Genomic DNA, 14,288 nt, shown 5'->3' with positions numbered 1-14,288 from the left:
AGATTCATGGGAGTCACAGTGGCAGGAAAAGCAAATGTTACAGGCCTGGCTTTTTGGGAAGGAAAGAGAGTTTCTGTGTTACAACGCTCTTACTGAGCAGGGATACCACCAAGTCCTTCTGAAATATGGCTGTGGAAACAGGGAAGAGGTAAAGTGAGAGCTTAGAACCACTCATTTGACTCTTCATTCTGCAAAAGCAGTGTGACTGTCCTGTCTCCAACCTGCTCTTTGATATGCTAGTCCCATCCAAGGAATCCCATCTGGCACGGATCTACCCCAGCCTGGACCTGCAGTTCCTGATCTCGGAATAAATAACTGCCAAGTTAGAGGATAATTGTTTAGACCCATTTCCCGGCTGGTTCCTAACATCTCCATGCACCTTGCAAGCATTTACTCCATTTCCACAATGACAGCCTTTATCAGCACGTTTCCCTGAGCTCAGACTCCAACTTCGGCATGTCATTGCTCACAACATGCAGCTCTGACAGGGTTAATTGTCTCTATGGGAGGGTGATTGGTTTTACTGGGAGGGGGCCTCCTCTTGCAGCAGACCCCCAAGGGAATACCCAGCGATTTACGCAGCAGGACCTATGGAGTGGGTTAGTATGTCACACTTGCTGCTCAGCTGTCACGGCAAGGACTTTCAGTGCCGGAGTTGCTCCAGTTCATTAGATTACACATGAAAGCCTCTCTATGGAGAGTAAAGCATTTCTGAGCAAGAGTTTGAAATAACATGAAATGGCTGGGACCCAAAATGACAGCCAAGGGGACAAGGGAAGGCTGTGGAGACAGATGGTTTCCCCCTACAGAAAAAGATTCTGAAGGCAGGGGTATGCCAAAGGGTGTCTTCTTCCGAGAGGGAGGGATGTTGAGCAAGTCTGCAGGGGGGTGAGGGCTATGGGATATATTCACAGACCTCAGAGGGTAATGATTGCCATTCCTTAGTGCTTGGAGAGAGGAAGCTGCAAACCAGCCTCCTCCATCCAGCAAAGCTCCATTATAATGTACATCCCTGAGCTTCTGGCCCTCTGCCTTGGGCAGAAGCGCTGGCTCTCTAACAGAGTCCCACTGTGCCATCCTGTTGCTAACTTCTTTGTTACCTGAAGCAGAGCATTCTCAGCTTGCTTTCGTGTTTTATTTGCCACTGAGATTGTGGCTTTCCAGTTGCCATTGGTGAAGGCAGTGGCTGGTGGGCATAATTCAACCCAGTGTGCCACAGAGCAGGCCACTTTTTACCTATTTCTCTTATTTCCCTAGGAAAAGATCAGGGAGAATTCACAAGGGGAGTGCAAAAATGCAGGGGGAAAGTCCTTTGGGGCTGAAGGGTAACATCCTCGGAAGAAAAAATAGGGTTCAAAAGCAAGGGGAGAAATCTGTTGTAGAAATGGAGGAGAAACTGGCTTTGCTAAAATAAGAAGACAGGTGAACTTGGCAGGAGTAATTTGGATGTAGGGGGAGAGTGCCAAGTGGGAGTCAGAAGTGGTGTTAATCTCAGCAGGAGATTGCACATCTGTGCTCCTGGACTGGCACTGCATAACTGAAGTAACTGTGAGAAACGTGTAATGTCTTTTGAATTCTTTAGCACAGGATACTATTAGACAAGCTGTTGCCTTGCAACAGATCATGTCCTCTTGTTTCAACTGTCTTAAAAGTTTCTGCAAAGATCTTTTTCTTTCTATGGAATTTTTATTTGTAAGACCAACTCATGACTTCACAGGAAGATTCTCTGCAATGTCAGTAAAGCTGCTAGTGTGTGAAAGTGCCACCTCTTTTCCCCCTGGAATTCTGGCATAATCTGATTTAATGTTGGGGCAGATTTTGCCAGGTGGGGCCTTTCATTTCTCTAGTGTTCTTGTTACTGCCATTGAAAGTACTGGTGATCTCCTTGCTAAGACAAGGTGACTATCTTAACCCATGAATCTGTCCACCAGCATCTATTGCTTCAGCTTCTCAATTTCTGGGATGGACTAGCATGGCGTACCTTCTAATGAACAAACTCAAGGGGGTTTTATTGACTTTTTATTGTTTGTTTGCTTCTTTTGAAGCCTTTCAGTGTGAATGCTTCATAAATTAATGCTGAATCAATTGCATACTTTTAAGTTCAGATCAACATACAAAAGTCTGGCATACTTCTAAGACTTACCTACATATTGAAATGATGTTGACTCTTCTTAAGTCGTATGAATGCCAGTGAGAACTAAGGGGCAAAACATCTTCAGAAAATGAAGCTTCAAGTGACCAGCAAAAGACTGAGAAAATGGTCAGCCTGACAGGAATCTGAGGTTTTTCCTTTGGTCTTGGCCAAGGGCTTGCATTTGTGGCATGGAACATGGTAACAATTATAATGTGATTATGGGGCCACATTTGGACTTCAGCTACAACAATGTGATTTTGGTGTTATTTTGTGAGATGGTTTGATGCTGTTGCCTTACAGACACTTAGAAATTTTAGGGTTGTGCTATGCAGAAAGCTAACGCTGCAGCCAGTGCAATAAGACATTTGATTGCATCAGGCTGAATGTCTCCTTTCTAAAGGAAATCAGTTTGAGCTGATATGAGCGATACACTGCTACGTGGCAAGCTGCCAAAGTCACTCTCAAGTGACTTTCGCCATAACACTTGACAGCAGCATCCTTCTTTGCATGCCCTTTCCTCATCACAGTCAATATTTCATGCCTTTTACAGCCCGGCCCAGGTTCACGCAGCCTGCCAAGATGAGACGGAGAGTGATCGCCCGTCCTGTCGGCAGCTCCATCCGCCTGAAGTGTGTGGCTAGTGGGAACCCACGGCCAGACATCACATGGCTAAAGGACAATAAGCCTCTCACACCCCAAGAGATTGGGGAGAACAAGAAGAAGAAGTGGACACTGAACCTGAAGAACCTGAAGCCAGAGGACAGTGGGAAATACACGTGCCGAGTGTTTAACAAAGTCGGAGAAATCAATGCAACGTACAAAGTTGAAGTAATCCGTAAGTGCAGCCTGTAGGGTGGAAAGGCAGGGAGGCAGCTTTGGGAAGGGCTTGGCTGGGTAAAGAAAGTGCGATGGCAAGTGTGCAGTGCTGATAGCTGGACACAGAAATGGGGAAGTGTTAAAGCATCATCAGAGACAGCGAAAACATCACTGAAAGTCTAGAATAAACCTAACACCTAGGCAACACAGAGCAACAACAATGCAATGTAGATGAAATAAGGAGAGATACTTAGAAAACAGTCATCTCTAAGGGCAGCTGTGTGGTAAAAGTTAATTATTGTGTGGTGCAGTCTTACACTACCAAAACAGTCAATTTAAGGGGAGATGGAGAAATAACTGAGAAAGCCCTTTCATGTACCACGGCAGGTATGTATGTGTGTGTAAATGTTTAGGATGGCCCAGACTGATCTATCAGAGTGGTTATAGGGTGAAACCAAACAATTGGCTTGACCAATTCAAAGCCCACCAAAGTCAGGTTGGACAGGGCTTGGAGCAAAGTGCTCAGTCGAAGGTGTCCCTGCCCAGGACAGGGGGTTGGAACTGAATGAGCTTTAAGGTCCCTTCCAACCCAAACCATTCTATGAGTATATGATTCTTTACCTGAAAATTTAGTCTAGATAGCTGTAATAAGAGGCCTGCTTCATTAGAGAAATACCCTAAGGGAATTAGTAAAAATATAGAGAGATTAGGTAGACAAGGCTTTAGGGCCAGATTTTCAAAAACATTTGGACATCTGAAGGTTCAGGTAGGTATAAATGAGATACTAAAAAAGAGAAGTCTCACCAATGTCCTATCTATGTCTTTAGATGCCTACAAAGCTTTAAAGATTCAAGCCTTAAAAGATGAGCTGTGGGGGATTACCCTGCATTGTGGTGGGGTAAATTGCCCTTCCTGCTATCTAGCTATCCTGATTCTTGCTCTCCAACCTCCTGTTTCCCCTGTTATTACAGAAGTTAATTATACTCAAATCTTACCAGAGAAGAGATCTTATTCTTAAATTATTTTGCTTTATCTATGACATCATCAAAAGTTGTCATGGAAATATACAGAGCAGCCAACTCAAGAAAGTGGAGAAGATGATCTGAGTGGAGGGAAGACTGAATAGCCTTCATTAATGATGAGTAAGGGCACGAGGAGCGATTTCCAGCCACATGGAAAGCATGTTGTTTGTCTGCCTGTGCATACATTTTAGCATGAGAAAGTTTATCCCAGTGTGAAAGACTGTTCTTAAAGGTAAAGATCCGTTCTCTGATAAGTCCTTTCTCTAGAATCGCAGGAATTAAAAGCACATGTGTGGAGCTCTGTTGGGCTCCGAAGGCACAAACCTGCTGGACATCTGGGATTGATAAAGATGCAGCTGTGTGGAGACAGTAAAAACATATGTTTACACTAAAAACAGGAGCAGAGACAGGGAAATGAATCAAGCCCCATCCTAATGGCAGCTGTGGCATTTTCACTTCATCAAAACCAGACAGCGCCAGGAACAAGCCCCTTTCTGTGTCCCTGTTTATCTTGGTTTTTATCAACTTAAAGATGTATGTAACCTTTGTTTTCGTTAGCTTTTGCTGGCTAGGAGTGAAAACAGTAACCAAAGCTGGAAGCAGAGTCAAGGAGATAAGGGCATTAAGCAATTTTCAGACATCTTTCTATTTTTAACATCATTCTGTGCAGCATTACAGGTTTTATTCAATTTCCTCCTTTTCCCGCTGCCCTGAGCCTCCACTCCTGAGTCCTGCTTATCTGAGACTCAGTCTCCCCAGCTGTGATTCCACTCGTAGTCCCAAGGCAAAGCCTATAGAGACCACTGTGGTATTTTTGTTTCCCAAGCAGCCCTCATTATTGAAAGTATCCTGAGTTTTTGAAAGAGGGTCCATTGTTCCTTCCTCTCACCCCAAAGCCAGTGCTGGTGAGAGCTGTTTTGTTACACGCTCAATCCAACAGTGTTTGCTGTCAAAAGCAGTTGATGATTGCCAGCAGTTACCACCCACTGTGATACCATAATTTCTCTCTGTGCCTAGGATAGGGGTTTGCAGCACCTCCTTGTCTAGAAACTGTGACTGATTTCTCTGATGCTAACACAAAAAAAGTCCAAACATTCCTTAGAATGGGGGATAGATTTTTCCTCTGACTTTATGTGGTGTTGACACAACCTAAGGCTTAGAATCATGCTGGAAAGAATGGCCTTGTGAGCCTCTTGTGTTTGATTTCCTTTCCTACCATCTTGTTTCCTTGATCAGCTGAGGCAAAAGATTTGTGAGAAACATTTCCTATTGGTTAGAAAAACAAAAGCCTTTTGAGCTCTTCCTCCACAAAAATTTGCTCCAGAGTGAGTGTGGGGATGATTAGACTGAAGGAAGGAAAAACAAAAGCAGGGAGGTAAGGATGGAGTGAAGATATCCCTCACTGATACTGACTGCAGTTTCATCTCCCCAGCAGTGGATGATATGGCATGGGATAACTTCAGTAGAGTTTTCTCACTGCAGGCTCAGCAACAGAGATGACAGGTATCTCCTGAAGGACTCCCAGACAAAAGATCAGACAATATCCACAGCCTGCCATTAGTCTGTGAAAGAAGCAGCTTTTTCCTATCCGATTTTGTCTGTCCTTAGGGAACATTGGGAAGACCAAAAGGAGAAGGAGCATGTCTTACCCTGCCCCTCATTGTCCCCAGACTGGGGTAGCCACAGTGATTCTGGTGTGGACTGTTAATAGATAGGTACTTGTAAATAGTCTGGTAAAAGTCTGAGGTCCTGCCCAAGAATATGTAAGATTCTGTCATATTCACCTGTAAATTGCACCCTACCAGACATGGTGATAAGAGACAAAGCATCACACAATCACATGGTGCTGGAAGTGACCTCTGGGAGTTGTCTGGTGCATCCCCATTGCTCAAGCAGCACCACCTAGACCCAGTTGCCCAAGAGCATATCCAGATGGCTTTTGAATATCACCAAGAATGGAGATGCCACAATATTTCTGGGGCAACCTGTGCCAGTGCTTGCTCACCTTCAGAGTAAAAATGTGTTTCCTGATGTTCAAAGCATCCTCCTGTGTTTCTGTTCATGCCCATTGCCCTTGGTCCTGTCCCTGGGCACCACTGAAAAAAGGCTTCCTCTCCCTTACACCCACCTTTGAGATACTTAGAAACATTGATAAGGCATCATCAAAGTCAATATCAAGTGAACATTTGCAGTGAAATAATCATCTTCATTTGTGTTCAGACCTGTACTATTGCCCAAATATAATCCTGAAATAGGTTGTGACGTTTTGGCTTGTATCAGGCCATTTATCTTCCTCTGTTCAAGACTCGGGAAAGATCACTGCAGCTTCTGACCCTGTAGGTCAAAGTACATCATTAAGATCCCATTACTCTAGGATATGGTCCCTGAGACATGAGGATAAGTGGGAGTACAAGGAAAGATGGCCCTTTTTGTCATCTCATAGCTGAATCATACGAGCAAGGGAACGGGGAAATTCAGCAGTCCAGACTGGACTTGCCAAAGAGCAGAAAGGCCAGGTGTGACTTGCGTCTTGTCAAGTAATACCACCACAAACTGGGTACCCAGATCTAAATGCTTCTTGAGTGACCTGCGAGGGCAAAAAATACCTCAAAGACAGAAAAATTCCTAGGACCCTTTTTGCTTAGGAGTTCAGTGTACATAAAAGGGCTGAAGAAAATCTTCCAAAATATAAGGGCTAAGATGGAGAGCAAACTTTTCTCCAGGTCTGATGCAGATAAAGAAAACAGGAAGATTCAAGTTGAGTGTGAGAAAAGACTTGCTAAGCCTCAGACAAAGAAACTGGACAGCATCTACCATTAGAGGCTTTGGCAGAGGCTGGGCAAATTTATATCAGGATTGATTTGCAGAAATCTCAGCCTGTTTTAGTGTAGGGAATTGGACTAAGACAATTATTTTTGATCCTTTCCACACCTTTTTCCTATGTTCCGGCAATCACACATTGGCAAACATGGAGCTCCCTGTGTTTTTGTGCAGAGAGGACGAGGTCCAAGCCCATCCTGACAGGGACGCACCCCGTCAACACGACGGTGGACTACGGTGGGACCACGTCCTTCCAGTGCAAAGTCCGCAGCGATGTCAAACCCGTCATCCAGTGGCTGAAGAGGGTGGAGTACGGCACAGAGAGCAAGTACAACTCAACCATTGATGTTGGGGGACAGAAGTTTGTTGTGCTGCCCACGGGCGAGGTCTGGTCCCGGCCTGATGGCTCCTACCTGAATAAATTGATGATTACTCGAGCCAAGGAAGAAGATGCAGGGATGTACATTTGCCTAGGGGCAAACACCATGGGCTACAGCTTCCGCAGTGCTTTTCTCACAGTCCTGCCAGGTGAGTTATGCCTTTTTTTCCCCACATCTGAACCAATGGTCTGCATCATAGTATTAATACAACACTGATGCTTGTTGGGCTCCATGGCTCTCTGCTGATTTAGGCTAGCCCAATTCTGATAAGAATGAATGTGAGACTAAATCAACCCAGATTAAATCAGCTCCTGCTGAAATCCTCTGTAGGATGTTTCCTTTACTCCCTTCATGTGGAATAATGATTCCAGCAAGGTGAAATAAAATGAATGATCTGTCCCTGTATGGAAGAGGAGCTGGGAAAGGATGCTGCAGTTGCAGGCACTACATCACTTTCATGGTAGGGTGGAGGACATGAGAGCTACTGAATAGCAGTACAGCTTGCAACCCCATTCCTTTATATTTCTCCTTTCTCTTGCTCTTATTTATATTGCTTTTACTGGTAAAAGGAGACAATGATACAGGCCCATACAATGAGAGAAGAATAAAAACTGTCCCAGTCACAGGGAAAGAAAAATAGTAAGTGTGAAAGAGAGAATGATTGATTAGTTAAATTCTTGCTTAGTGATCTCCTGGAGACCCTTGCATCAGATTCACAGCTGCTTCCTTCTCTCCACAGGCCTCAGAGCTGGTGGCCATGTCCGAATGAGGCTGTTTTAAGGCACACCATCTTTTGCCATTTACTCCTGATTTTGAAGTTCTGCCCCGATAGTTTTTTTTGTTAAGGACATTTCTTTCTGCCTCATCTTGCTGTGTGAATCCAGCTTCAGATCCACTTGTTTTAGGACAAAAATCAATCTTACTGCCCTTTCTTCCCTTCATTTTAGATGTCAGGTCTAATGTGGTGTCTGCAGTCAAAGACACCAGTGAGAGACAGAAATCATTAATTCTCCCAGGTTGTTAGAACTGGTTTTCTGTGTAGGTAGTGGGGAAAATGCTCTTGTAACTAAGGCAGCATGGCTTATTCTGCTCACTGATGATTGCCAAAGCTCTGCATTCAGGCAGCCTCTGAGAGTCACTAGCTTGAATTTAGATACTGACATCAGGTTGCCAAGTAGGAGAATGCTCTTGGCATCTTCTTCTGCATCACTTAGATTTGGGACTAAACTCCGACTAGAAGACCTGTCAATCCCAAGGAAAAGCTGCGTGGGTGGGATATGACTCAAAGCCTCTGGGGGTTTCTAAACTATGAGGGTCTGATCCAGCTCCCACTGCAGCCAGTGGGAGACTTTCCATTGATTTAAATGGGATTATAATGAGACCTCATACCAGAACCAGAGCCTGGAGGCCTGTTGTTATTGGCAGTGACGGAGAAGGAGAACCCAGCTTGCCCTCAGAAGCAAAGATGTGGCTGCAAGACCATGAGCTAAAAACACCATTTTGCTTGTAAATCTACCAGATTTGACATAGACATCTCCAAAGAGCAGCATGGATGAATATCAAAACACTTTCGTTTCAGCCCAGCAGAGGATTTCTGCCAACCATCATGAACACTGTTGTTTTTGTGGTCAATTGATGGGTCAGTTCTCTGATCCTGCCTTGCTTTGCACAGGGGGCTGGACCAGATGACCTCCAGAGTTCCCTTCCAGCCTAAATTATTCTGTGATTTGCAGTGTTGGTGAATCAAAGTTTTATCTGTTAAAGTCAACAGTATAGGTCCTTCTGACTTCAAAGAGACCACATGGTATATATTTAATATTTCATACTAGGTCTATTTGTCAAGGAAAGAAAAAGACATTACTGTCTTAAAGAAGTTTGGCTTGACATATGTTTGACTATAACATATTGGGCTATTTGGGTAGCCTGTGGTTTTAGAAGTTTCTTGAGTGTCTCCCTGCAAGCTGAATCCAGTGCCTAGGTATTTTTCAGGGCTTTGGAAATAGCAGCTGATAGCTATCTAGATAGGGATTTTAATAGCTAAGATCCTACCCCAGGTATCCTTCTGAGTCTATAAATCAGGATATCAATCTGAGAACTACCAGGCTAACCCAAGCTGAGGCTGCCCAAGGATGTACAGGCTGCCAACAGCAGACAGGGGAGGAGGGAGGTAAGCCTGAAAGATGCTGTTTGAAGCACCTTATCTCCTCTGGTAGCTGGATTTGCTGTCCTTAGAAAGCCACCAGTGTCTCCAAAGAGATTGTTGGAGGTAGAGCCCATTTGGCATAGGGAGCTGGACGCACACTTTAATGCCATGTGGACTCCGTGGCTTGGGCACCAAGGAGGGGCACCAGCTCATCTGTTTTCCCCATCCTTCAGCTTTCCTTCCAGCCACACAAGAAACTCAAGATAACACCTCCAAAACACCACATTCATGCTCCCTGCTATGGCAGAGCATTGCTTGAGTAGTTATATTATCGCTAGGCAGGGATACTAAAGAGTGTCTAAAGCCCATACAAGCACAGCTACATATGGCAGATGTAAGTGGAGAACGTGCCATGGCTCTGCACAACCTGATCATGCCTCCTGGCTGCTGACACGTGTTGAGTGCTCCAGCCTGGGCAGCAAAGCCCACTCCATCACAGAGTGAGTGTGTCAGGGAAACTCTTGGGCTGGCTCTAGTGCATCCATTAAAGCTTGGATAAGAAAATGAAAAAATCCCCCAAAGGCTCCCCTCCTGACCCCAAAACCATAGAAAATTAGTTGTTTGTCCTTCCAGGAGCACTGAAAAGCAAAGCAGTTACCAAACATCATGTGCTGGCTTGATTTCTCCCTTGTTACTTGGTCTGGCAGGGTTGCCAGACAGCCTGTACAAAAGCCAGCCCAAGTGTGACATCTGTTTTGAATCCACTTTGCCTGCACTTAATTAACTCTTTCTGTCTCTTTCCTGCCTTAATGTCCAGATCCCAAACCTCCGAGTGCACCTGTACCCCCTTCCTCAGCCAGCAGCCTGCCCTGGCCTGTGATCATCGGCATCCCTGCCGGAGCTGTCTTCATCTTTGGGACAATCCTCTTGTGGCTTTGCCAGACTAAGAAGAAACCCTGCTCCCCTCCAGCCGCTGCCCCTGTGCACCGGTCGCAGCCCCGGGACAGGATCTGTGTCTCCCAAGTCCCCGACAAAGACTGCATCTCCTCCATAAACTATGAGGAATACGTTGCCCAACAGCAGCATTTACTGTCCCAAGGGCCTGCACTTGCCCCTGCCATGGCATCCAAAATGTACCCAAAGATTTACACGGACATCCACACCCATACCCACTCACATGTGGAAGGGAAAGTCCATCAGCACCAGCACATTCAGTACCAGTGCTAAGAGGGTGGCCGTGTACAGTAGCTCGTTTGGGCTTTTCCTCGTGGTACCTCAGAAGAGACTGCTCCAAGTCAGCTCACACTGCCAGCAATAGGCAAAGCAGACAGAAAAGATTATATATATAATTTTAAATATATATATACATATATATATAATTGTATATGCGTGTGTGTATGTGTGTATATATATATGTGTATATATCTATATCTATCTAAATATATATATAATAGAGAAAGACAAAAAGAGAAAAGAGATTTTTTTTGTTTTGTTTTTAATTATTGCAATCAGGATGTAGCCAAGGAATAATGAAGGAACTCCAGATCTCAGCAGAGAGGCAGCCATCTCCAACAGCGGAGCCTTCCCGGATCTCTTAACCGAGGTGGCAACAAGTGAGACAGGATACAGGGACATGAACAACCGCCTCCTTCCTTGTGTTGCTACAGGAGCAAGAAGAACAAGAGGTGACCATGGTGCTTCTCTGGATGGGCACTGCTGTTCCTGTGCCTGCTTCACATCACTTGTTTTGATGGGAAGCCCCCAGACCTGTCCCACTCTGGATGACTGAGGTTTAGTGCCAAAGCACCAGGAGACATAACCAATTCACCTCTTCCAGGGCAAAAATATAACACAAGAGAGTCTGGAACATCTAATTTCTATTCACAACATGAAATGCTGAATGCTTCTCAGTCACGGTCATTTGGTCTGAAATACTAGCCAAGCTGATTGGCTTGGTATCTGCAAGGTGAAGGCATCATGATTCCCGTGTGGTGTTCTGCAGATCAAACCAGAATTGCTCCAATCCCCTGGTCCTAGGACTCAGTGCCACTGCCAGGAAAAAGGAAAGAAGGAAAGAGGAACATTGTACAGAACACCTTTATATTTATATTTAAGAAATAATAATAATTAATAATAATAATAACTGAACTGCTGATGGTGAAAAAAGCAAAACACACTGTCCTCTGATGGCTCACAATGACAAGCTACTGGATTTTCTATGTCAATGCAAAATACATGAGAACATTAGGAAAAAAAAAGTAAGAAGAGAATGAAATAATAACCTTGTAGGAAACAATGAATTTGAGAAATATTCACCTAGGTTGTGTGTGGTGGTCCCCTCCCCTCAGATAACAGTTTGCAAATGATACAGCTTCATTGCAGCTCAAACAACAGCAAAGACAGAAAGAAGAGAAAATAAATAAGGACCATATTAAATACCTATATAGACTGGAGATGAATCCAATTGCAAATATAAAACCTTTGTAATTCTATATAGAGTTTAAACAGAAGTCATGTATATTTAATTTATTTTGTTAAACAAGAAAAAAAATGTATGATATTTTCCTCAAAACAGGCATTTCTATACATATTTTTGATCAAAAAAAATAAAGATTTTGTTTTTTCCAGGTTCTATAGATGCCATGCTCAGAATACGCTCGATGTAGCATGTGACCAACTGTACTTCTCCCAGCCTGGAGGGTCATCTATCTCTATGCTTTTTTACATTATCCATGTGCAATCTCCTAGCATCATCTCAGGTACCGCTGGTGCCATCCTTGCCATCTGACCTTTTCAACTGGTTATATTCTGCCTGTGAAGGTCTGCAGTGGCCAGATGACTTCTCATGGATCCCTTGTCATCTTCATTACAAAGTTTTCTGCCCACAGGGAAAGCTGTTTCACTATGCTTTTTTTTTTGGGGGGGGGGGGGGGGGGGGGGAGGGGAAGGGAAGGAGATTGCATTAGTTTTTTAAGCACAAACCTTCAGTGGAGTTTCTTTTAAAAAGCAAATTCAGTAAATCAAAACGTAATAATTTGTGTGCCTGTAAAATGAACTTTGGCCTCAGGGTGCTTGGGAAGGGGGAAATATGAAATGCAAATGAAACACTTCATTTGTAAATGCAGCTGCTGAAGGAGCCAGTGGAGGGTGAGGTGGGTGCAATAAGAAGAGCGTGTGGGGAGCTGCTCACACCATCATTCTGCTGCATGCTACAGAGAAGCACCCAAGTCTTTAGTGGCTAAAACGTTCTTTAGAGAAGGCAGGTTCAGCATTCACTTCATTGCATTTCACTTCAAGTTTGCTGGTAAAAAAAAAACCTGAAAAATTGAAATGTGTTAATTTTTAGGATGGAAACTACTTCTCTCTCACAGCCTTTTCCACGAAAGAGATCCTTAACAAACCAGCTGCTCCGTTTAAAAGTGAAGCGCTCTATTTAACCTGAACCAAAACAGTGCTTTGCTTTTCTCTAAATGTTTCTGAAGGTATTTGGTCTGGGTTGACCTGCAGTGATTTTTCTGCTGCCTTGTTTGAATCAGCAGCAAACCAAACAGCTCCTTGTTTGCTCAGCCGCAGCGCTATGAGCTGGGGCCCTAACTCGGTGAAACATGTAAGCTTCTCATTCACTTTACCAATACATGGTGCTCCAAAAAGTCCTTTTTTTTGCCTTAGCCACCTGGATCAGTGGCTCCATCCCTGCCCACTGCGCTGGTTCTGCCTGGAGCCACCCATAACTCTGGGAAAGGGGAAGAGAAGGAGGAAAAGAAGGAAAAGGAGGAGGCAGAATTACAGGAGGAATACTTTCCTACTCACATGGAGTTTACCAACTGGCACTGTTGCAATACAGCACTGCATAGCACACTGCTGCTTTCCTGACTGCTGTAGTAGGAAATCCATGTTATAACCTCTACAGGAAGACCATCTTCAGGGATGATTTTCCTGTAGAGGTTATAATAAAGCGACTCGTTGCTATTTTTATTCATTTTGTTCTCAGCAGGAGGGTTCAGTTAAGCTTTGTTAACACAAATCTATGAAGTCCATAAAAGCTGAACTTTATGCATCCCCTCAGCTTTGGGGAGTCTCAAATGTGAGCACTGGAGGCTCTGTCTGGATACAAGACATGATTTAGGCAGGAGTTCTTAATGGTTTCAGCTTATTGAGTCATCTCATTGCAAAAAAGAGTAAAAAGCTTATACATTAAGTGCATCCCCTTTATTTTAAAAGGGCAGTAGGTGGATATTCCCATGAGAGACACTAAGGGTTACATCTCATGTCATGCCTATGAGAAGCTACTTGCTGATCACAATACTTCTCAAGCTGCTGCACGTTTGAACAGCATTTGGGGCATGGCAGAGGGCAAGATTAACCTGTAAGCCCGTGGCCCTTCCCTGCTCTCTCTGCCATGCTGCAGAGAGAGGGCTCTTCTAACACATCCTGTCTTAGCAGTGCTGATACTAGCTTCAAAGTGGAGGTAAACACTGGTTTTGTATGGTTCAGCCCTCAGAAAACCCTGAAACACTGTCTTATGGCACTTTTTTAGATGGCAGCTGTATCACTGACCCTCAGAGAGAGGGTTAGTGGGTTAAAAGAAGCAATCCTGCATTTCCTATGCAGCACAGTCTTCCATGCTGAGCATAATGCTCTCCACCAGTGCCTTCTCCCCTTTGTGATCCAGCTCCATTGTGTTGTATCACAGAGCTAAAAACTTCATATATAACCAGATGGCTCGTGGATGGAGTGGTCTCTTCCTGCCTTTTAAAGCTCCTGCCTTTAGAGATAAATGTCTAGTGATGCTGGTAGAGAGATCTCCAAAGGCAAACATTTCAGTAAACCACCCAGCATGAGCAATGGAACAGCCCAGCACAGCAGCAGCTCTCAACCATGGTTCTGGATGTGCTATATGAGGTGATATAAAGGTCTTGATTTGCAGAAAGCATGGGGTTTTCATCCTGCCTTGGATAACAGCTCCCTCTTTA

The 14,288-nt window shown here is 44.3% G+C and overlaps 1 protein-coding gene across 3 annotated transcripts in view; it reads left to right on the top strand.

The window, feature by feature from the left end:
- Positions 1–11,951, top strand: part of FGFRL1 (fibroblast growth factor receptor like 1) — a 172,767-nt gene extending 160,816 nt beyond the window's left edge. For all 3 annotated transcript variants that reach the window (XM_057410013.1, XM_057410006.1, XM_057410022.1), the window contains 3 exons: positions 2,685–2,969; positions 6,967–7,320; positions 10,133–11,951. In XM_057410013.1, coding sequence (XP_057265996.1) covers positions 2,685–2,969; positions 6,967–7,320; positions 10,133–10,542 — 1,049 coding nt within the window. In that variant the 3' untranslated portion in view covers positions 10,543–11,951. The remainder of the gene's footprint in view (positions 1–2,684; positions 2,970–6,966; positions 7,321–10,132) is intronic.
- Positions 11,952–14,288: the final 2,337 nt, after the last annotated feature.

Source organism: Pezoporus wallicus, unplaced genomic scaffold, assembly GCF_028554395.1.
Source record: "Pezoporus wallicus isolate ANWC-B61680 ecotype Strahan unplaced genomic scaffold, APGP_CSIRO_Pwel_v1 contig_8512, whole genome shotgun sequence".
Taxonomy (NCBI): Eukaryota; Metazoa; Chordata; class Aves; order Psittaciformes; family Psittacidae; genus Pezoporus; species Pezoporus wallicus.
This window is presented reverse-complemented; position numbering and strand designations above follow the sequence as displayed.